The sequence below is a fragment of the Patagioenas fasciata genome, chromosome 14 (genome assembly GCF_037038585.1).
Source record: "Patagioenas fasciata isolate bPatFas1 chromosome 14, bPatFas1.hap1, whole genome shotgun sequence".
Lineage (NCBI taxonomy): Eukaryota > Metazoa > Chordata > Aves > Columbiformes > Columbidae > Patagioenas > Patagioenas fasciata.
The window spans coordinates 7,856,198-7,877,704 of record NC_092533.1 but is presented as its reverse complement, the minus strand read 5'-3'; the positions used below and the strand labels follow the sequence as shown (position 1 = coordinate 7,877,704).

At 46.2% G+C, this 21,507-nt stretch overlaps 2 protein-coding genes and 1 long non-coding RNA gene across 6 annotated transcripts in view; 1 reads left to right on the top strand and 2 right to left on the bottom strand.

Annotated features, from left to right (window-relative positions):
- Nucleotides 1-828: 828 nt before the first annotated feature.
- Nucleotides 829-5,808, bottom strand: LOC136107991 (uncharacterized). Its single transcript, XM_065849432.2, has 2 exons — nucleotides 5,432-5,808; nucleotides 829-3,741 (listed from the first exon to the last, which is right to left on the bottom strand). The coding sequence occupies exons 1-2, from the start codon at nucleotides 5,805-5,807 to the stop codon at nucleotides 2,747-2,749; spliced, it is 1,371 nt and encodes a 456-aa protein (XP_065705504.2). The 5' UTR covers nucleotide 5,808; the 3' UTR covers nucleotides 829-2,746.
- On the top strand, nucleotides 5,706-11,179 carry LOC136108023 (uncharacterized). 2 transcript variants are annotated; one of them, XR_011741370.1, is made up of 5 exons: nucleotides 5,747-5,834; nucleotides 6,625-6,667; nucleotides 6,810-9,386; nucleotides 9,933-10,110; nucleotides 10,391-11,179. It is a non-coding gene; the product is annotated as an uncharacterized lncRNA (long non-coding RNA). The 2 variants fall into 2 exon arrangements; XR_010652354.2 differs by lacking the exon at nucleotides 6,625-6,667 and having other exon boundaries at nucleotides 5,706-5,834.
- The window catches only part of ADAMTS2 (ADAM metallopeptidase with thrombospondin type 1 motif 2), a 248,252-nt gene continuing 237,777 nt past the window's right edge, over nucleotides 11,033-21,507 (bottom strand). For 2 of the 3 annotated variants that reach the window (XM_065848778.2, XM_065848777.2), the window contains 2 exons: nucleotides 20,549-20,638; nucleotides 11,033-16,263 (listed from right to left, as the gene is read on the bottom strand). In XM_065848778.2, coding sequence (XP_065704850.1) covers nucleotides 15,800-16,263; nucleotides 20,549-20,638 — 554 coding nt within the window. In that variant the 3' untranslated portion in view covers nucleotides 11,033-15,799. The remainder of the gene's footprint in view (nucleotides 16,264-20,548; nucleotides 20,639-21,507) is intronic. The other variant, XM_071814721.1, reaches the window with a different exon arrangement.

Here is a 21,507-nt window from a genome sequence, read left to right as displayed (position 1 = left end):
AATGTATGCTGCAGAAAAAGCCAATCTGCTCTAAAGCTTCATTCCTCCAAGCCTTGCTGTACCTAACCCCGCAGACCTTGTGCTCCACAGTCACGTAGCAGCTGCTGCGGAGCAAACTGGAACCACTGCCGTGTTCACAAATGACCCCCGGCACCCAGCCCAGCCCTGCTGTTTGCTCCAGCCCCACAGACCACGGTGCTGCTCCCTGTTGGAGGCTTTTCCCAGGGTGTCCTGAGTTGCAGCTCTAACCCTGCTCCTGCGCCTCTTTGCTCTGGGTATTGCAGTATTTGCAGAGCCAGGAGCGGTGGGAATGGCTGAGCTGTGAGCCCTATGACTGGGCTCTCCGGACAGGGCACATCGGTGCTCCGATCGCTGCTCGCAGGATTTGGATCTCCAGGGAACCCTGCTGGAAAAGCCAATGGGTTTCAGGGTTTTAGAGACTCATGAGGTTATGTGGCAGCTCAGAGGGAATCACAGTGTTGGGCATCAGCTGCCAAAGGGTTGAGGTGTGAAGGCCCCTCTGTGTTTCCGCCACGAGGATGAATAGTTCAAGTTCAACCACAGCAATTGTCCAGGGGGACCTGCTGATGCACAGCTTGGCTGGCCTTGAGGGAAACAATTGCCTGGGCACAGAGGGACTGACCCTGACAAGGCAGAAAAGCTTTGCAAGGCACTGGATGTGTGGAGAAAAAGCCCCAGAGGTGGCTCTGTAGGTGGCCTGGTGTGGGGTGAGAAGGTGTTGGGGTGGCAAGTCAGAAGCCAATGTGCTGTGGACTCAGCCCTGCACTGAATAGTCACCTGTGGTTCTGCAGTGACAGAAACAACAGCTCCATGTAATGGTTTTATTTGTTTTCTCTGTCAAAAGCAGTGATACAGGCAATTGGCACGAGACTTGTTAAGCATTAGCGTCACAAATATTCACACAGAGAGAAAATGTCAGCAGGGCAATGAGGAAAAACATCACTGAAATCCCAGTGTTAACCTGAGAAGGAAGGAAAAGACATGGAGGAGGTGGAGCAGACTGGCACCTCCAGATTCAGCTCTCTCCGTCGGCTCAAATGCTGGAGCCACCTTCAATTTTGTTCTTGCTGCGTGGTTAGTTCAAAACTGAAGATGAGACACAGTTCAGCTCCATAGTGCTGATGAGTTTTAACAGGAGAAAAATATTTGAGATAAGAGATGTGATAATGAGAAGCTGAAATATGCATACCTTTTGATCCTTGAGAGCATTTACGCTCAGGTTGGTAGAGAGCAGAAGTTACCTTCTGATTCAATCTGCTTGAGGGTGGTTTAGAAATCGCTTGTGAGTATTTTTATAATTGCAGCTTTCCAATGGTATTTCCCAGCTTAACTGCAGTTGAACAAGCAGCCTGGTCCCTCTGCTCTCCTCCATGCCAAAAGATTTATTCCTAGTATATGATAGTATTGCTTTGCAGTTTTCTCACCTGCTTCTCTTGGCTGGCTACGGAGAGCACGGCACCAAACGCAGGTGTGTGAGGCTGCTCTGCCTGCAGGGAAAGCGCCGATGAGACGCTCGTGCAGTAGCGAGGGATGACCTGGCCATGTGCTCCCCACACCACGCCATGATCTCACAGCAGTGCAGGAACGCTCTGCCCACCGACATCCGACACAGCACTAACATCAACTGGATGGTTTTATGTATGTTACACGCTGGGTGGTTGTACGATGTGCACGCACTGTGGGGTTTTTTCCATGTTTCAATCTCACAGCACCAAGCGAAGCACAGTCAGCATCACTAGTATGGTCAGGTAGGTGAGAATACAGAAGCACAGATATGAAGGGAAGTCCAGAAATAGCTCTTTCACATCCAGGTCCTGTGAATGCCAGCCCAGCATCCCACCAGCCCAGTGTACCCGGGCTGCCCCTTGGCCAAAACTTCTGCTCTTGTTGTGCTGCAGAGCTGGCTGCTCCCCAGCAGCAAACTCTGTGTGAGGATGCAGAGACCAGTGTGATAGTTGCTGTTTTTTACAGCTGGTGTCTGTTACAGCTCCAAGACAACTGCAGCACTGGCACAGCAATGCCCGCCCAGGGCCCCTAGCCCTCCTCCTGCCAATGGAAACCAAGGAGTAAAGGGAACAGCGTCATGCCAGGGTAAGCAACAGAAAAGCCCCCACCTTGAGGAGCTGTAATATTCTCCATGTTGCTCTCTAGCAAATCATCATAAATGACTTCTTACGTTTTCAAAAAAGATATTTCTTTATGCTACTGCACTAACAGGTGACCTATCCAGTGTTATCCTGGTGTTGGCGCAGTGATCTATACTGGGTCTCCTAGTAAATGTGTATGTCACAGACAGCACATTTAGCACTGTTCAAATGTCAGTCAAAATGTTCCTTTCAGTATAACTGTACCCAAGTGTGAGCAACTTCTGGCTGTCTGGCATTTGCTGGAATGCTGGTGTTCCCGCAGATCACTTCTCCAGAACAGGAGGGGTTTGTATTCTCTCCAGCTTTTCTTCGTGCTCAGGGCAGTTCTAGGGTATTGGTGGGGGGAGATGCTTTATGAACTGTTGCTGTTCCAAAATGAGAACTAATCACTGTTTCCTTAGTGGATGAGACTCCGAATTGTCCCTTTGCCCACCAATGAGGGATATGATGGTCACAAAGGTCTGCCTGACTTGCATGCACATTCAAGCCATGTTTTCTGTGTAAGGACTCCAGGGAGAGCTTCTAGAGCACAGGGTGGTTATATCTTGTGAATAAAATCATTCTGAGCAGCTACTTCCTCACACTTCAGCAATGGCAGGGAGCAAACAAGCTTTTATTTTTGCTTCTTTCCAGATGCATCTGTGCTCTGAAATCCAGCTATGGATCATGGCTTTTTTAGGTACCTGGGAACACTCAGAGTATCTCTGCTTAGTGAGGACATCACCCATTACATTTCTGTCACAGTGAGAAGTTTCTCTCCCTTCTTTTTCATCGGTGCCTGCTGTATTGAACAAACAACTCTGCCTTCTTAGAGAGCAGCGCAGGGCTGGGTTTCCCAGCGGCTTCCCCCTGGCTGAGCACGGCAATAGCTCTTCACCGCTAATGAACACGGGGCTGTTCTCTTTCTGACTGTGGTTGCTTCCTAAAACTGTTCCCTCATCTCTTCTGAGACACCTCAGCTCTGAGTAGACTGTTTCCTTCTGCACTGGTCTTGGGGAGGGAAGCCTCGGAAAACTGAACACTTGTGGAAAACTTGGTTTCCCTGTGGCTTTTTCTTTCATGGCTGAGGGATGGAGTTCACCACTTGGAGTAGAAGAGTTGCACTGTGAGTAACAAATGCTGGAGCTTTTATCATATGAAGAAGCCTTGGAGGAGCAGAGCTTTCCTGCATGGGTGTAAATCTGTGCCAGGGGGTCCTCTCTGGACCAGAAGTTGGCTTCTGCAGGTGTAACTTTCCCCAGTGGCACCATGTTTGAAATTAAATTGGTCAAGTTACATTTTGCTGTTTCCTGCTGTGTCCCCCCAAGGGATGGAGACCATGACATGCCTTCGAGGGTCTTCAGGGTCCTTCTGTCCTGAACCTTACAGCTGCTTTCAGGAAGGCCCGGGAAGGTGGGTCTGGCAAGGTGGCAGATAGATTGAATATAATCGTCGCTGGAGTACAATTCTGGGCTGACTGCGGTGCTCCCACTGCGCTTCGGGTTGCTGGTTGAATCCTCCATCGCTTCCTCGTGGGTTTCGCATATGGTTGGGAGAGGCTTTGAAAGGCTCAATCTTATCCGGGGTGCCATGGCTGCAAAGAACAGACCAGACATGACCAGCATGTGAAAACCAGCTGCAGTAAAGAAATTCTGGGCTTGTTTCTGTAAAGTTGGTGCTACCTGAGCCACCCCATGTTTTCTTGTGGCAAACAGTGGTGTTTACAGAAACTGCCTTTTAAAAGGTTGCTGGTGGAACTTTTATACCCGCGGCTTCTTAAAGAACCCATATATGCAAAGTAAGCCAATTAAGTGCTGTAGAAAATAAAAGGTTCATTAGAGAGATCAGCAGTGGTGCTCCCTTCTGAAGCAATGCGAGGGCTCAGCAGCTGGAGCAGTGTGGTGCTGGAGCACTTGCTCGTCCCACCGTCCAGGTTGTAGCAGCAAGGGACAAACTACTCTCCCTATTTAATAGTCCACTGGGGTGTTCACTGTTACAGGGCTCTGACTTCACGTTGTGTCCAAACAGGCGAGAGCTGATCTCACCAGGAGAGGAGCTGACCCAGCCCCACAGGGAGCATCACATAAACACAGTGACACCACAGCTGATCTCTTTGAGAAACTGTAGGTGCTAAGGTACAGACATGTTAGTTTTTGTCTCTGCCAGTGGTTCATAAATGTCGTCATGAAGTGGCAGCTCCTTCTCTGAATGCTTACATAGAGTCAAAGCGATTTAGTTAATGTCATTGATATTCAATAGTTATTCTCAACCCTTTAGGATGGATTTTCATCAAACAGCTCCCACAAGTCAGGCAAACCTGTTTACAAATATTTTGTGTTGCAGTTTGCTAACTGTAATGTTATATTATATACTCTCCCCCATGCTTTGCTTATTTCCCCTTTGGGCAGAAATGACCACGTAGCCTGGATCGTTTTTTTTTTAATATCCCCACCCCCAGTGGAATGTGTGTGGGAATAATCGACACAATATAGCTTTGTTGTGTGACTAAACACAAAAGTGCTTTGCTAGCTATTTTAATGCCTTGCTTATCATTGTTGGAAATAAATCTGGCTTTGTTGAACCTCTCTGCAAAGCTGCAGATCATATACAGAGTGCAAGTGAGCAGCTCACACCGAGCCCAGGGCGTCCATCACGCAGGGTGTCCATCCCTGCTGGCTTTTACTGGTTTTTGTCTTAGGTGTTACTGGTGAAGTCAATCAAGGTGGGATTTGCTGCACTGAGAGCAGGAGATGATTGTTTTAAACCTTCTTGCCTTTTAATTTCCCTTTATTCTATCTGCTCCTTTCTTCTGGTGTCTTTAAGCAGGCAGAAGGCGGCTTGCTGCTCCGCCTTCCTCCCACCCGAGCTCGGCAGTGTGGGATCAGGCCTGCTCTGACCCTGGTGTCCGGGAGGGCAGGTGGATGCTGCAGATAACGGGCATGGGGATGGCGTGTTAGCTTATGGCCAGGCTCATCACTAACCTAGTCCTGCTAACATGCCCTTCCCCTGGCAGGAAAGAAAATCACCTATTTACAGTAAAACTCTTCTGATGGGATGGATCGGTTCCAGCCTGGATAGGATCCCCTTCGCCCTGGACACTGCTGGCACATCCCTGCTCCATGCCGAGGTCACCTTCCCACCGGCACCAGCACCCCCGGAGACACAAACCCGTTCTGCACCTCCCCTCCCAGCCACGCCTGGAGCATCACCAGCGCGGCCGTCCTGGGTCCTTCCAGCAAAATTCAGGGCATCGGGACCCCAGCTTTGTGACCCCCTCCCCTTACCTGTGCGGCTGTCGGCTCCCCCGGCTCGCGCGTCTCTCCCCCTCCCTGTTTTCAGTGCAGGATCTGTGCTAAAACCAAAGGCGCACCAGGCTCTCTGCCTCCAGTCAGCTGATTGCGCTGCCTGTTTTGTTGCTGTTGCTAAATATAGCCCTGGCTGCCTGCCCTGCCAAGCCCGCAGCTCGCAGACCGTGCAGCATGGAAACGGGCATGAGGGAGGCAGGGCCGTCCCGTCCCCACAGGGACAGTCCACGGCAAACCCCGGCTGCTCCACTGCCTTACCCGATTTCCCCATGGGAAATGCAGGTGCGGTGCCATGGTCGTGCCGCAGGAGGGGCTGCCTGTACTCCGAGTTGGGGGATGTGAAAAGAGGAGCCATAGTACCATCATATTTCATTGCTGAAAGGTAGGTCCTGAGATGATAAGCTGCTTTTGCTCCTCCTCTGCTGTATTTCATGAACAAATTCATGCCACTTTGCCAGGTTTGCCCAAGAGAGCAGGGGTGCTTGCAGCATCCTGATGGCTGCTCTCCTCCCTCCTGCTCCCAGTGCTCAGCTCTCCTTTGGGCATATTGGAAGTTTGTTGACGTTCAGATAAACAAACCAATTAATCTTTGAGAGCCTTAAACAGGTACCAAAGTCAATTCCCATTTGGGGTATTTTCAGGAAAAATACTCTTAATGCCAACTGGGGGCACTGGGATGGAGCCAGCACCACTGGCTAAAGCCACCTGATGTGACACCTGCGCTGCCAAGCTTGCTTCATAAATAACTTTTGATTTGAATATTGCAAGGAATATTTATTTGGGGTGAAAAAAAAAATCACTGTATGCTTTCTGAAGTAACGAATCTGCACAGAAAAGGTAAAAGTAAGAGCTCTTCCAGCTTGGTTTGGCAAACCGGTACCACTGCGGGTGCTGGGGGAGCCGGGCAGCTGGGTTGTGCTCACTGGCTGGATGTGGGTCAGACCTGGTGGCACCGATGTGACAGCTCAGTGGTGCCACAAGGCTGCCCTGCTTGTGCCTTTGGTGACACAGCTGAGCCCTGGGGATCACTGCCCTGGGCTGCAGTAGCAAAATCCCAGTTTGAAAGAAATCCCAGTTTTCGAGCTCCTGCACTGGGAGGCTGTGCCTGCTGCCAACATTGGGTCAAAAAGGCGTTAAACTGAAGGTCCATTCCCTTCACTTTCTGATTACAGGGTCTCCAAGGGACATTTAGGGTGCCAATTTCAAGCTTTCCCAGTAAGTGGTAGAACTGTAAATTCACTTTTTTTTTTTTAAAGTAACTGGTTGCTTGGTTGGTTGGTTTTACTTTTTACTAAGCAGTTTTCACCCTGCTTGGCAACTCTCTGCTCATCTCTGCCCTCTCCTCCTCCTGGAGCAGCTGCAGCACCCAAAGGCACCGGCATCGCAAAGGGGCATCCATTGGTTCTGCTTCACTCCCGCCTGCAGAAATGAGGATTTTCAGTAAACTAGAAAATACTGTGGCTGATGCACGACCAAGCAACGCTGCCGCCCCACTCCCATGCTGCGATCCGGTATTGAAAAACATGTTGGAGGGTGTTGGGAGAGGGGAAAATCAGCACTGGGCCTGGCTGTAGCTTTAGCTCTTGCCAGGGACAAGGGACGAGGTCAGTGTGACCCTGGGCATCTCCAATCCCTGGTGCAGTGAGTTGCTTCTCTTTTGCATGTTTGTCATTAAAAGCTCAGAAAAGGAAAACAGTTTGACCCAGTTTGTGCCAGATTCCAGATGATTTGTGTTCTCTAATTATATCCCCCAGCCCGTTAACCTCCTGTGCATTACACCAAGCAGTAGCTACGGTACGCAGCGAAAATATTCCCGTGAAACATTAATGAGCTGTTTTCATATTAACTAGATGGAGCTGGGTTAGAAATGTTGCACCTACAGCTGTTGCCTTGACTGCAGCTCACGTGGTAACTGTTTTTTTACAAGCAAGGAACCAGTTGCCGTGCAGACCAGGTTACTGCAGCCCGGTGTCACTTGGCACCAGGCTGGTTTGCAGGAGCTGAGCTCCCCATCCAGCTGCAAACGCGGTGGATTCCAGTGGAGAGGTTTTAAAAAGGCTCAGAGTGATAGAAGCACTCAGAATTCTTGGGATTTCAATTAAGCTCACAAAATGGTTCCAGGCAGCCTCTGCTGGGAGTTCCTAGGAGATGCTGGTGTGGTGGGTTTGCCAGCCTGGCTCTCCCCAGCACTGCCTGCCCGCGGCCGGCAGAGAGCTCGGTGCCAGTGAGGACTCTTTCTAAAGTGCTTGTAAGCCTCAGAAGGTGCAAACCGTTGTGGTTGCTTGCTGGTGACCTCCCCTGGGAATCCAGCCCAGGTTATTTATTTAAAATAATAGAATTTTTTTAACGTTTATATTATGACTGTTCTGCATAAAGTTACATCATATCTTTGTACGGATGCATTTTTCCATACATCATTTTAGATTGTAGGAATGCACATCCTGACCATCCCAAAGCACCTGAATGTTGGTGCAGATTCATCCCTTTTGGACATGGGCCATGAAGAGTCTCTTCATGGCAATCTGGGCAATCTTCATGGAAATCTGAGCAATCTGAGCACTGTCAGTCGTGGCAGGGCTCGCTGAGGACACCGTGCTGCCATCCCTTGGCAGCCACCCTGGGGTCCCATGAAAACCCCCGGCAGCCCGGGGTGCTAAGTCACTGAGAAACGTGTACCGAGGGAAGCAGCGAGCCGTGCAAATGCCGTTACGTTTTACAACCACCAAGCAGCTTTCTTGCCGGTCAGGCCTTGCAGGAGAATTGCATTTCACTCTTGTTGCTCCCTTCCAAACTGCCTCTGGCAGCGCTGGCAGGGGAAAGGGCTCGAAACGTGACCTGCTACTCATCCACCTCTCCTCGTGCTGAAAATAAACCCAGACAGACCATGGCTAGAGTACAAACATGCCGTGCAGAAGAGTAGGTGGCCGCTCAGCTCCCAGGAAAGCCACGTTTGCTTCCCTCTGCTCTGAAAACCTCAAGTGCACAGAAGCTCAGCTTTCATTTCTCAGGCCCTGGGATCACCATTCTTTTAATACAAGATCAATTTGATTTTGCAAGCTGTGCTGGTCAGTCCTGAAGATCCCCAGCACAGCTCACAAAGGTCCCCAACAATTTGAGTAAACCTGCCTTAAATGACTTTTGTGGCCTGAGAGGTTCTTTGATCACAAACAACTGCAGGAACATCCCAGTCATTTGCAAACAGAAAATGGACCCCTTTTCGCTGCATAACTGATTTGTTGCAAACTGCTCAGCATTTGGTTGTTAATCCAAGCTGGTAGCTCATCCAAGACAAGTTCATCTTCCCATAGCTGTTGCATTTCTGTAATACAAGAGATCTGCCTTCTTAAAGAAATTGCAAGACCAGTTACTGACAATCATCAGTGGCAAACACTGCAGTGCTACTGTCCTCTGAATTTCTCTTGTCAGCTGGAGCTGGGCTGTGTTTAGATGCCCTAAGAAATACCACTCCCAGAAAATAACCTAATTACTGAACTATTCTCTGTGGTTTGGGTGGTGGGGCTGATTATGGCTGTATTTCTCTGTTGCTCCTGTCTGTTTCTCTCCCCCAGGCTTCACGCTTGCTCTCCAGCCCCCAGCTGCTGGTACAGCACGGACAGCAGTACAACAGCATCTTCAAGGACATCCACGCTGCGGTGGGGACTGAGCGCAACAGGTTTTACTCCATCTGGTCTGTACTGCAACACTGGGGTGCAGTGAGCCCTTCTCACCTCATCTAGGGATTTTTCACCCTGGTACTCAAGGCCAGCAGCTGTTTCATAACTGTACTTCTTGTGCCGTGCCACCATCTAGTGGTAACTCAACTACAAACTCTGCATCCAGAGTCAAAGCAGCATCAGTGGATCCTCCAGCATCGGTTGGCCAGGACACCAAGCTCTGCTCGGGGTAACGCGGATGCAAAATGCTATTTAATCGGGTAAGGCTGGTGGGAACGTGCTGCAGCTGAAGCATAAAACCCAACAGATTAACCGTGATGAGGATTCTCCCACGTGTCATCCTGCTCTGCTTCTCACTGTAAGGAGTTTTTAGAAGCGCACTTGCGCTTGATGTGGTTCTGTGGCTCCTTCGCTTTGGTCCCTGCTCGGCTTTGGAAAGCTGCTGCTGAGGGAGGGGTTGTGGAAAGGTGATGGAGGGGAGAGCAATGAACACAGACCCACACATACATGTGCAACTCCAGTGGGGTTTTTCAGCTGCTCAGCCCCCCCCCAAAGAAGGGCACTGTAGCACTTTTTAAGCCCCTAAAAGCAAAGCCAGGTGTGGAGCCAGCAGCCCCTGGGTGGGTGTCTGCCAATCACACTGTGTCCCCCCGCGTGGTGCGATGGGCAGTCAAATCTGCACAGCACTTTGAAGGAGCCGTGTTCTGCCTGGTGTAATTGAGAATAACCTGAATAACCGCTTTCCTGGCCTAGAATTGCTCCTTGAACTGCTTTTTTATTTTTCTTTTTTCTTTTTTTCTTTTCAGAGGCTGCTCAGAGCCAACGGTGGGATTCCCTGACTCTGCTCCTTTCTGCAGACCATGTGCACTCGTGTATGTATGCGTGTGTACGTGTGAACACGTCTGTCAGGTGCCCAGGTCTGAAGAACAGATGCAAAGAAGCTGAAAAGCTGCTGTAGGCCAGGAGAGGATGAGATGGGCTCCTGTAAGTGCCATCTTTAGGCATTTCAGACATAGACAGGAAGACCTGGGGGAAGGGAGGGGTGTTGGATGTGTTTAACCCCACCATGGGTGTTTCTCATGTTTGGGTTATGGACGTGAGACCCTTCCCCATGGCCATTTTAAAACAACAAAATCTCAAAATCTTTGGGTTGGGAAAGCAAAAGCCAATTAAATATAACCCTTATCACAGCTGTAAATTAGATACTATATGAATTGTCATGGTAAGTGAAAGCCAGGTTTTGGCTTGTCCACTGTTTTATCAGGGCACTCAAGTAAGGAGATGTCTTTTCCATATTGAAAATGCTGAGGTGGCTCGTTACCTGATGGAAGAACATATTGGACTTGAATGCACTGCATGGTGCTAACTATATAATCAAGGTAAGTGGGGATCTTTCAAATCCTCAAGCAACAGAATTCAATTAGACAGGAGAGATTCAATTATGCCTTAAAGGGGACATGGCTACGAGCATGCAGGATGTGGCAGGAAAATGTATGCAAAAGAATTTCATGGAAAGGAGCAATTATTTTATCAATAGGACATACAAAGTGAAATTTGCTCATCAGTCCTGACTAGAAGGCCATAAAACTGAGCCTTTTACGGAGACGGACCAGGATGGATTTCAGATGAATGTAAAGGGTGAGAGCCTCAAGCAGGTTTAAGCGAGTTAGATGAAATATCCACAGAGTTATTAACTGAGGTTTTGGCCCAGTGACTTCATGATATTTGGTCTTGAATAATGGATGTTGTAACAAGGATGTCAAGACTTTGGCACAAAGTGTATCCCAATTCATTAAGTTTTAGAAACTGAATTGGTCTTTGAGTTTGAAGATGCTGGTTCTTCCTCCCTCAGCATCTCTACACAATGTTACTCCAATGAAAAAAAGCACAGGGAAAAGTCAAACACTTTGCAAAAGAACACAGACATCTGAATTTAATAAATTATAAAATTAAAGATTCTAATTTGTATATACATTTTTAATATACAAGAAATGGCTATTTATTGCAATTTCTGTTAAGGCATATGTAAGTGAATGGAAGTTGCATATAGATATTCAGATGAACATAGCTAATACTGTGCATTGTAGGTGAGTAAATAAGACACTAAATGCATTACTTAATAAAATAAAACATAAACCCCTTTGAGTACTGGTAAAGCACCATTTCTAGAATTCCCAAAATATCTGAAAGCATTCTATGGAGATGTTGTGAGACTCTAAATATTGAATGGATATATGAATATAAAAAGTGATGCGTTCATTACCAAAATTTTTAAAGGACTATTGGTGAAAAAAGTGGCAGTAGATTGGAGCCAAAGGAGCCAAAAATGGGTTGTGATCTTCTTTTTTTTTTTTTCCATGAGGGGCTGTCACTTGGATTTTAGTTTTAGACCAACAGAAAAAAGACAATTTGGAAAGCTGTGTAATTGCATGGTTAGATCACAAAATGCATTGCTTAATGGGAGCACATTGCTTTAGCTCTCAAGTCTCTGAGATGGTCTCTGCAGGACTATATTTACTTATAAATCTGCTTTAGTTTCTGAGGGTTAGGTGACACTAAAATACCACTCTCTGCTTGTTATGTCTCAAAATGCAGTACCTGGGCAACAATAAAGCGTTTACTGGAGACCCACTATGATGATGCTCTTGCCCAATTACAGAATTGTACAAAAGAGGAAACAGTTGTCAAAGTTCAGCCAACCAGAAAATGAACCAAATTTCCACTACGTGACATGGAATGAAGATCAGCTGTGAGCAGAACCCCACCCATTGCCTTGGGCTGCTCTTCTATCAATAGAGCTCTGCTCTGTGTTTCCTGGTAGAGTGAGGTTCATGTTCTTAGGAAACCACCATCATGGGGAACTGCTGAAAAACAAACCTTCTGAAAAATTCACGCCAGCTTGACAAGAAAGCATCTTTCCTGAAGAGACTTTTTTTCTCCCTTCATAACAGCAAGACTGTAAAGAGAGGGCAGCTGGTGGCTCTGCTCCACAGGATATGGACCAGTCTGCGGCCATCAGCATCTCGCTGTCTTGAGCAATCCAGACTGAAGCTACTCTTTCAAATATAATTTCAGTGTTCCCCAAATAACAGCTAGAGAAATATTCAGTAGAATTAAAATCAGCGAGAAATAAATCGAATCTCCCAAAAGGTGAGACTGAGAAAGGAGCAAGTCCTTCCTAAATGCAGATGCCACCAGACATTGCATCAGGTCCCTGATGAACACCAGACCTAGCGTAGCACCACACCAGCCTTCCAGGAGGTGGGTCCTGCTTCAAGATGCAGCAGCAGTTTCCACCTTATCTGGAAAAATGCTTTTGGTTTATTTGCTTGTGAACCAACTCACTCTGGAGAAAGAGCAAAGCAGTCGAGTTGCTGAACTTTGAAACAGCTCTGCGAGTTGAGCTGAGTGTCCACACTGTGCGTGAGCGAGCGAACCCCCACGAATTGAGCTTGCCCAGCCTACGGCAGCCCTGGCCACTGGGAGACATGGCTAGAACCACTCAGCACCGGGCCACTTGGGCCTTTTTAAACGTTGGGTCTCCTCACTGCAACAGGCCTTTCCTTGTGCTGTTTGCAGAAAGGTCACTTGAAGTTGCAGCAAACAAATTCCTGCCCCACTTGCTATTGGGGCACAACTTAGAAGTCCTTTGGACAGAAGAGGCTTTTGTAAGACAACGTGTGAGCTGTGGGCACTTCCTCCTGTGGCGTTTCTTCCCATTGCCTGATTGACTAAGCCTGTTCCTCATGCTAAGGAAGAACAGAAGCTATTCCATGGGTTATCTCAGCCTCTGGAGGTCAGAGGAGTTGGTGTCCACGAAGTCCCAGAGAGCAAGACTGGTACCATCCAGGCAGCAAACTTCTGCTTCCCCACCTGTGTAACTTCCAGCCCCAACCCCTTTCTACTCTGGGGTTTGTGGGGGTTTTTCCTAAGTTTATCGTAAGTTTGGCTTTGAAAAAGCTGGTGATTGTGGTTTATTTTTATTGTCCACCAAACTAAAAGCAGGCTAATAACTTGAAGGGGAAAAGATGAGTTTCACACTAACCACATCTTTGTAAAGGAAATGTGGAAGGCAAGAAATACTCACTATGTCTACAGGCTGGAAGCACAGCTGCAGCTTGTGTCTCCTGTGGCACAGCAGCTGGAATGATGTTGATTTAGACACGTCTTCCTTGCTTATAAATAGCATGGTGGGGTTTTTTTGTTTTGGTTTTTTTCCTTCAGTGCTCATTACTACCCTGCTCTGTTTTACAGACGTGACTTGACCCTATGCTGTTACTAAAACTTGTCCTGTCTGCAGGGAACCACAAATCCCTTGGCAGGAGGCTCCTGGGGCCAGTGCCGGGCTTGCCCATGCATCAGGGCCTGTAAGGGCAGGCGGGCCATGGAGACGGGCTGGGGCAAGCAAAAGTTTCTGCATGGCTACTACAGATAAGCAATCTTCGACTGCAGGGAAATGGTTAGCGTCTCAGGAGTTAAAGTCTGGGGGGAGATTCCTGCCACTGCCCCCGCCAACCACTGCTCAAGGCTGCCAAACTGTGGAGCTTTACTTTTACATTTCCAAACCAGAACAGATTATTATTTTGTTGCTTGTGCTGGCTGCTGCTTTCACATCTGCAGCCGTGTCTGCTTGGCCCAGGAGATGTTTCCTTGTGTCCTGGCCTTTTACCAGGCCCATTGTGCTTCTTGGTCTTCATGGTCTTCAGTGTAACTCCCATCTCTCTACTAGTGGAGCTGCTCCTAAGCACTCACCCAAGTGTACCACCACCCTGGTCCTCTCTAAGATGGGATGCTTGATGCCATCACACCAGCTGAAAACATTCCTTCTCTGTGTTGGCTAGTATCTCCACAAAGTATTTTTCTTAAACCAGATCTTGTTCTTCAAAGACTTCCGGCCTGAGTTCAGGCCAGGACAGTTCAACGTCTCAGTGCTGCAAGGACAGCTGCTCCTGCAGGTCCTCACCTCTGTTCTGGCAGGACTGGCTTGTTCTGAGGAGGGGACATGGCAGCTCATTCAGCCGCGGTGGTGGAGGGCAGAAGGCAGGGTGGCAGGAAGCCACATGTGGTTCACCCTGCAATGCTTCCGAAGGTCTTCGCAGCAGCCAGGCCACAGAAGAGCTCACATGTTGCTGGAAACTCAGCACTTTTCCAATAACTATGACTGTATATAGAGACATTACTGGCATTGCTTGAAACTAAGACCAGCTCAGGCTGGAGGATGAGATCTAACTCTTAGACTGGAAAATCTGAACTAGGAGCCATCAGATCAACCTAGTGGTAAAAGGAGGATTTCAGGGAAGCCCCAGGCTCTGCAGGAGGTTTACCAGCAAAGAGGAAACAAATACAAGAGTCCAAGCCAGGAGACAGGAGAAAAGCTGCTCAGATGCAACCCACAGCAGGAACCAGTACATGCTCCCCCTCTCTGCGGTTTTAGAGCCAAGCTGAATTCATTTTCTGATCTCCAACAAGGAATTTAAAATGACGATGAAAACCATGATGACCCTGAGGGGAAAGGGAGTACTCAAAGGGTTGTCAGGTTACACATCTTAAACGTTTCTAGCAGACCTGGTACTGTGAGTACATGTGGATGTGTGGATGTACATGTACGGGCACAGCAAACAATTGTTCACTTCTGCACCAATAAAGCTGTGCTAAGAAAAGGAAGATAATACAAAATTATTTCCTCCAAAATAACCTCATTCTATGGGAGAAAAAAAAAAAAAAAGTTTTCTTAACAAAGCACCAAAGATAAGGCAACAAGAATCCAGTCATCTTTAAGTTAAACAGTATCTGGGTAGAAAAAGAAATTGGACCAATAAAAAAAAAGCACCAACCAACAAAGATCACTGAGGCTGTTGCACTACAGGGCCTTAAAGAGTATCAAAAATATGGATAATTGTAAACAGAAAGACTAGGATGTTGTCAATCCAAGTTGGTCAGATCTACCCTACTAAATGTCTTGCATGTATTCAAAAGTTTAGGAGAATCCTTTGAAATTGTTTATGGAAAGATGTAAACTACTGTTTGCCGGTTTTTAATTTACACATAAATATACGGCTACAGAATTTTCTGTGTATTTTGTTATGCAGTCCCAGCTAAGAAAGCTATGTAAGCACATGCCTAGCTGTGCCCAAAGGAGCAGCTCTACCGAAGTCGGATAAACTTAGCCTGGTGTGTCCTTAAGCACCTTCCTGAACTGGGGGCTGAGCTAGTGCCAGGGTTTATGCAATGCACAGAGCATCACAGGATTGCTGACCACCTGCTTGTCAGTGTTAACAGGATTTGTTACATCTTGGGACTGTTTTCCCCATCCTACCTGTAACTCCCATTACTATTCCCAAGCAGTTTTACACAGGCATAGAAGACTTAAAAGAGCCTATAAACAAGAAACCTGCTAACCTGGTCTAGGTGTTTCGGATCATTTGGATTCAGTGAAACGCTGTAATGATATTGCACTAATACTCTACCGTACCCTGTAAACCTAGCCGTCAAAGTGTTCAGATTAACACTTCTGAAACAATCTGTCATTTCCATTTATAGTAGGCTTGAGAATTTGGCATCTCTGCCATAGCACCACTTTGATTTTTCCCATTTTTAGTCTCTACGACGTGGGCAATACTATGAAGCCGGTAACATCTCTGTAAGAGAAAAATGTTTGTGCCATATTTCCATTTTAGTTTATTTTCCTAAGAGTCTCTTTTTTCATTTTCTCGGCAATCAGCTGTTGAATTCTTTGATTCCTTGTCTTTTCATAAGGTATCCTCCTCCGTGTAATGATGTTGTGCTGTGATACTTCATTATCCAGCCCATCGATTTTATAGGGAACATCCACCGCATTGATTTCCGGGTGCTCCTCCGTCGCATTGGAAGGAGGCGCCCGTGTTTTGGAAACAAGAGGAGGGCTGGTGGCAGACTGTGTGGTGGACACTCCCATGGGAGGGCTGAGGGTGGTCAGGAGCTCCTCCTCAATGACATTATTCTTATTTACGTTAGAATCGGTTACATTGCCGTCCTCTGTTACGTTGCTGTACATGTTACAGGACTTGCAACACAGCTTATTGTAACCAGGAATCGAGCAGTAACGAGACAGAACCTCCATGCGACAAAACATTGACTTGTCTCCTTGACAATGATCTTCTGAAAGAGAAAAAGGAAACAGATAAATAAAGAGCATCTTCACATGAATCAGAAAAAGAAACACAGCTGAAGCTTTGGCAGTGGGCAGAGGGTTTGGTATTTAAAGTAGGATGGAAAACTGGCAAATGAGCAGGCTTAATGTCAAACCTAAAACTCAATTCACTTTACAGGATACAAAAGCTGATCTGAAGTCTGCGTACCAGCCCCTTCCACACTCTAGGTCATAACACTCTAATTTTTGGCTTCACATTCTGCATGTGGTGCCGTGAAGACCCTGCAGCCACGATGACACACATTCCTACCTGGGCTTAGAGTACAAACCACACCAATAGTGCTGTGTTGTTGCTAACACCACTTTATAGCCCCAGAAAGCCATCAAGGTTTACACTCAAAAATCTTTTTTCCCCCTCTTCACTCCTTTTAATGATTTATTTTCTGCAATCTAACAGTGACTAACCATGGTACGGGGTAATTTATATTTATCTGGGTTGTCTCAAGAAAGCAAGGTGTTACTTCTATGTGTACTGTGTAACTCTCAGAATGACTCCATCTTCTACTGGAGTGTTTGCCATGCACCTCTGTCCTGAAAACAGCAGCACTGCCTGAGCATGCCCCTTGCTGGAGAGAAAAGCGGCGCACAAAGCTCTTCTCCTCCTAGAAGCGAGTTGGTATTTTCAGTACAACAAAGTCCAGTGGGATGGAGCCAAGCCACTCCATTACTGACTAGGAGAGTCAGTTACAAGTCCTCATTTTTGTGTCACTGCCAGGAAAACAATGGTAAAAGAGCCAGAATGCTAATTGACAAGTTTCAAGCTGTCGATAGCTGTTATGACAGTCTGCATCGCCATACAGGCTAACGGCAAATCCTCATCTTGCTGACCTGCAGGTGGCAAAACGCAGGCCCAGGCGTCAAAAGGGAGCTGCTCACACTGTTTTACTGTCTGAGGAACATTAACAAGAATCTACTCAGAGGTTACTCAAGCCCTTGTGATTTTTGCTCAGAGGAGGCAGAGGACCATGTGAATTGATGGCTGGTGAGGTGTTAACAGGCTCCTTGGAGAAAAAGCTACCTGTCCTCCATCCTCCATGCAGCTCTAGAGCTCCTGTGCCTCCAGGCTGACAGGATGGAGCTGGGAACTACTGGGAACTGCAGTGAAGAAAAAATCCCAACATGTAGCCCATGGTGAAAGACAGAGGAGCCACAGAGGGCTTGTGGAGAGGAGAGGAGAAGGCTGAGGAGAAGGGCGGGCTGACCAACACTTGCCATGATCAGTAACAAAATATTTTTTCTGTGACCACAGTGCTGAGACAGAGATGAAATCACTTCTGCCTCTCTCTTACTACATCTCTACCTACTCTTACAGTAAAGGATGAGGAACTCCAATTACTCGCCTTTCTCTGGAGCGTACCCGATGGCAGACAGTGAGCCCGGGCGTCACCATCCTGCTCCAAACCCCGACCTCCCCTGCCAGCAGCTCCCAGCAAAGCAGAGAACCAGAGCAGGCTCAGAGGTACCACGTGAACTCACAAAGCGTAGGTGTCGCCTCTTCACTCACCCTCGCTTAACAAAACAGGGCATTATAGGTGTTTAATTGGCAAACATATCAGTCTAAAGTAAACCAGTAACTATTGCTGCTGCTTCAAAACACTAGTACTGGCCGAGGAAGATGGAAATCCCTTCCTGACATTGTATTTATGCCCCGATTGTTTCATTTGTAGCAGAAAAGCAAAATTCTGGTTCCTATTTTCAAACCTGTCAATTCATTTTCATATTTTTCAAATGCTAAACTGAGATCCTGCCAGGAAAAAAAGAACAACTCCTTCCTTAGGAACCAAAAATACTACCTTGGTTTTGGAGACGTTTTCAAAGCAGTCTTTAAGAGCTGGGAATGTTCATGTCTACACGCACAACTCTATACAAAGGACTGCGTGTGTCTATATAGCTTTATATATTTTTCCCATACCAGATCAAGTCCTGTTTGAACATTTTGCCTTGTGTTGCACAACCTTAACACAAGCTCCTCCAAATGGCTTGCAAAATAAAAGCCAGCAGATATAACCTTTAAACGTGGTTCCAGCATGGCAGATCTGTTCTTGGCTTCATAAGAATCACTAAAGCACCTTTAGAAAAATGCCTTTTTCCCTATCAAAAATACATAACGTCAAGCTTAAATCAAACTAAAACTGCATTACGTAAAATGTTTAGTGACATCTGATAAATTATATAAATAAATTCTGTAACTTAGGAATATCAGAATGAGATTTTTATCCTGTATCCAAACCAAAAGTTTCAGATTTGCTGAACTTTTCTTTATTTTAGTTGCAGTATGCATGACAGACTGAAGTATATCTTCAAAACATCAGTAAGAAAAAAATAAATCAGTTTCACAGTCACTTTGGTACACATCAGTCTCATAAAAAAATATTGAAAAGCAAACTGAATTGGCACATCTTTAATATTATGTTAAATACATACAAAACACTAATAAAATATCCCTGATAAACCAAAGTGCATATAGACATAGTGCACAATGCCCAGATACCTTATTGCACCATTCTCTATAGCCACCCATCTCTTGAAACATCACTAAACATTGTCTATTTAAAGGTAACAGTCATGAATATATTTATACAGTTAAACACCAATTATTTTACATAACAGTATTCAGTGCCAGATATGTGTCTTTGCTTTTTCACCTTGTCATGTAAATTGTTAACATGTCTCAGGAAATTATCATATTAACAGCAAAATTTAAATATGTGATCACATGATAATGACAAGTTTGAAGTGCTACACTGTTGAAGACCCAAAAATTCAAAAATGCCACTTTTCCAAAGAATACGATCAATGCAATAAGGTAGTAATTTGCTCCAAGACTGCGCTTTTAAAGTCAATACACTTCGACTATAGGTACTGACTGTCACAAACAGGTTTATGACTTGTGAATTCCAAATCTTCAACACAAACACTGAAGGTGAAGCAAGAATGCCAGTTAAATTTCAGTAAGGTCACAATCCTGTCTTGATGAAGATATGGATATGCACTGTGCAAATTAACCTTGGATTAAATTTACTGCCTTCTAGTAGTCATCATTCAAGTAAAAACACTCCATATGAATATTAACTCAAGGTACGAGTGTAGTCTTCATATTTAAAGCTGGATCTGGTAAATTAATGCCATTGACATTTCAACATTAAGGCATTTTTCTAAAATTCTTCCTTTGAGCAAAAAAAAAAAAAAAAAGCAATAAAAATTGAGGTAATTCTGTAGTAGTTCACACTGTTATGTTTGCCAGTTGACACATCTATAGAGCATACATACACACACACACACACAACCGTACCAGTCGAGTCAGACATGCACATGGTGAAAAAAGACCAAAGATGGAATGAGTATAAACAGCTCCATGCTGAGCAGCTGGAGACTTCATAGTCAATGAAAACATCATATTGCCTTCGCCAGGTTCAGAAAAACATCACCACGCAACCTTCAACACGGACCAGGCCTGTTCTGCTTCAGTTTTGTTTCTCAAGCGAAAGTACGCAAAACCGGCAAAAACTGGGCGACGGGAAAAAAATGCAGCTTTTCACAAGGAAAAATATTTCAAACCACCACCGGGGGTTTGGCAAGAGCGGATGGCATCGCAGCAGCACAGAAAGTACCGACCAAAACCGAGCTTCTGCTTCCCGGTGAGCCCTCCATGGGTTACAAACACAAATGTGAGGGTCAGGAATAAAAAATGGGCAGCGAGGGTGAGTGAAGCAATGGCACCACAAAGGAAAATGGAATGAATCAGTTCTTTCACTCATCAAACTACCCTGTCAGCAAACTGAAACTGGAGAGTTACGAGATTTAGGGTTTTTAGATAAAGGAGAACTTTAGCACTACAAGGTGTCATTATTGTGATGTGATCACATTCACAATAAGTTCTCAGTTTTGCTATCAAACTGAACATCATGAACCAGTAAGAGCCTTTTTTCACCATCACCAAGCAACAAGCAAACCGATCCCAGCTCCCTTTCAGAGGACTGCAACATACTGTGGAGATCCAGCTTCACACATCCAACACTTCAAGACCTCCACCACCAGTGCTACACAAGCTCCAGAGAAGAAAGACACCGAGCACCAAGTGCCTGGTGTGAAAAAAGATTCAGCCCAAGATTTAAACTCGGCAAAGTCAAGGGAACTTTCCGCATAGAGAGAAGAAGAGAGCAAAAGGCAAAGTCCACATTCGATGTGGCATGCATTTAAGGGCAAAGGCAGAGTTATAAATGGGTCTTTTACTTGAAGATATTTTCTGGATGGGGTAGTCTGGATCAGGTCTTGACAGCCATTGTATCATGTAGGTTTTCTTTGAAGGATCAGAAACATTTCCTTGAATAGAGGGGAAAAAAAAAAATAGATGTAACACAAGATATATTAGTATGAAGTAGCTGACCTGTCAGAAGTGGATAAGCTAAGAGAGCGAGTGGGCTCCAATGGTGACGGAACCCAGGGAAGCACCAAGGCCAGGCTGTGTAGTTTTGGGCAGAGAGCGCTCTTTTGCCAGTTTGCTACAGCTTGTGCCCAGCACTTGACAGCCTACAAAGACGCCAGCCTGAAGACCAGCTCTTCAGCAGCATTCTCACAGCAGCAATAAGCATGTCCTAGGATATATCCAGTCTAGGCTAGTTATGCTGTCTCTTTAAAATCTTTGTATTGGAGACCATAATTGACAGCTCGTTTCTAACTAATTAGAAATCATAAGCTACTCTGAGAAATACATCAGAAATAAAAGAAAAATATTAATTACGTAATAACAGGAATATGTAAAAGGAACTCACAAGCATCATTTGCAAACAGCTGAAAAGCTAACAAGGACAAAGGCATTAGTGTCCTGCATTAAGCAGGAACAAATTTATTATAGCTTAAAAAAAATTGAGTTAGATAATCCCTGAAGACAACCTGTGCTTGATAGAACAGAAAAGAAACCTGGGGCCGTTGCTGGAGGTGGGGCAAGCAAAGAGGCATCTTTATATGTGATGCTCTTGATTAGCTATGACCCACCAGCCTCTTGCCAAGCGCAGCCGGTCTCATGGCGTGGGGCCGGACTCGGGCAGTGCTGCTCACCCCAGGGAGCACCAGATCCAGCCACCCCTGCTGTGCTGGGCTCTGCCTCGGCCTCTCATGCTGTCCTGGGGCAAGTGCTGCTCGCCACGGTGACAACAACCACGTGCCCAAGAAGTCCATTGGCCACACAACTC

Bases quoted from the DNA above. Each gene is read 5' to 3' on its own strand.
- LOC136107991 (XM_065849432.2), bottom strand. From the start codon at position 5,807: ATGGCTCCTCTTTTCACATCCCCCAACTCGGAGTACAGGCAGCCCCTC. The intron at 3,742-5,431 runs GTAAGGGGAGGG...TGTTCTTTGCAG, and splicing joins GGGAGCCGACAGCCGCACAG to CCATGGCACCCCGGATAAGA.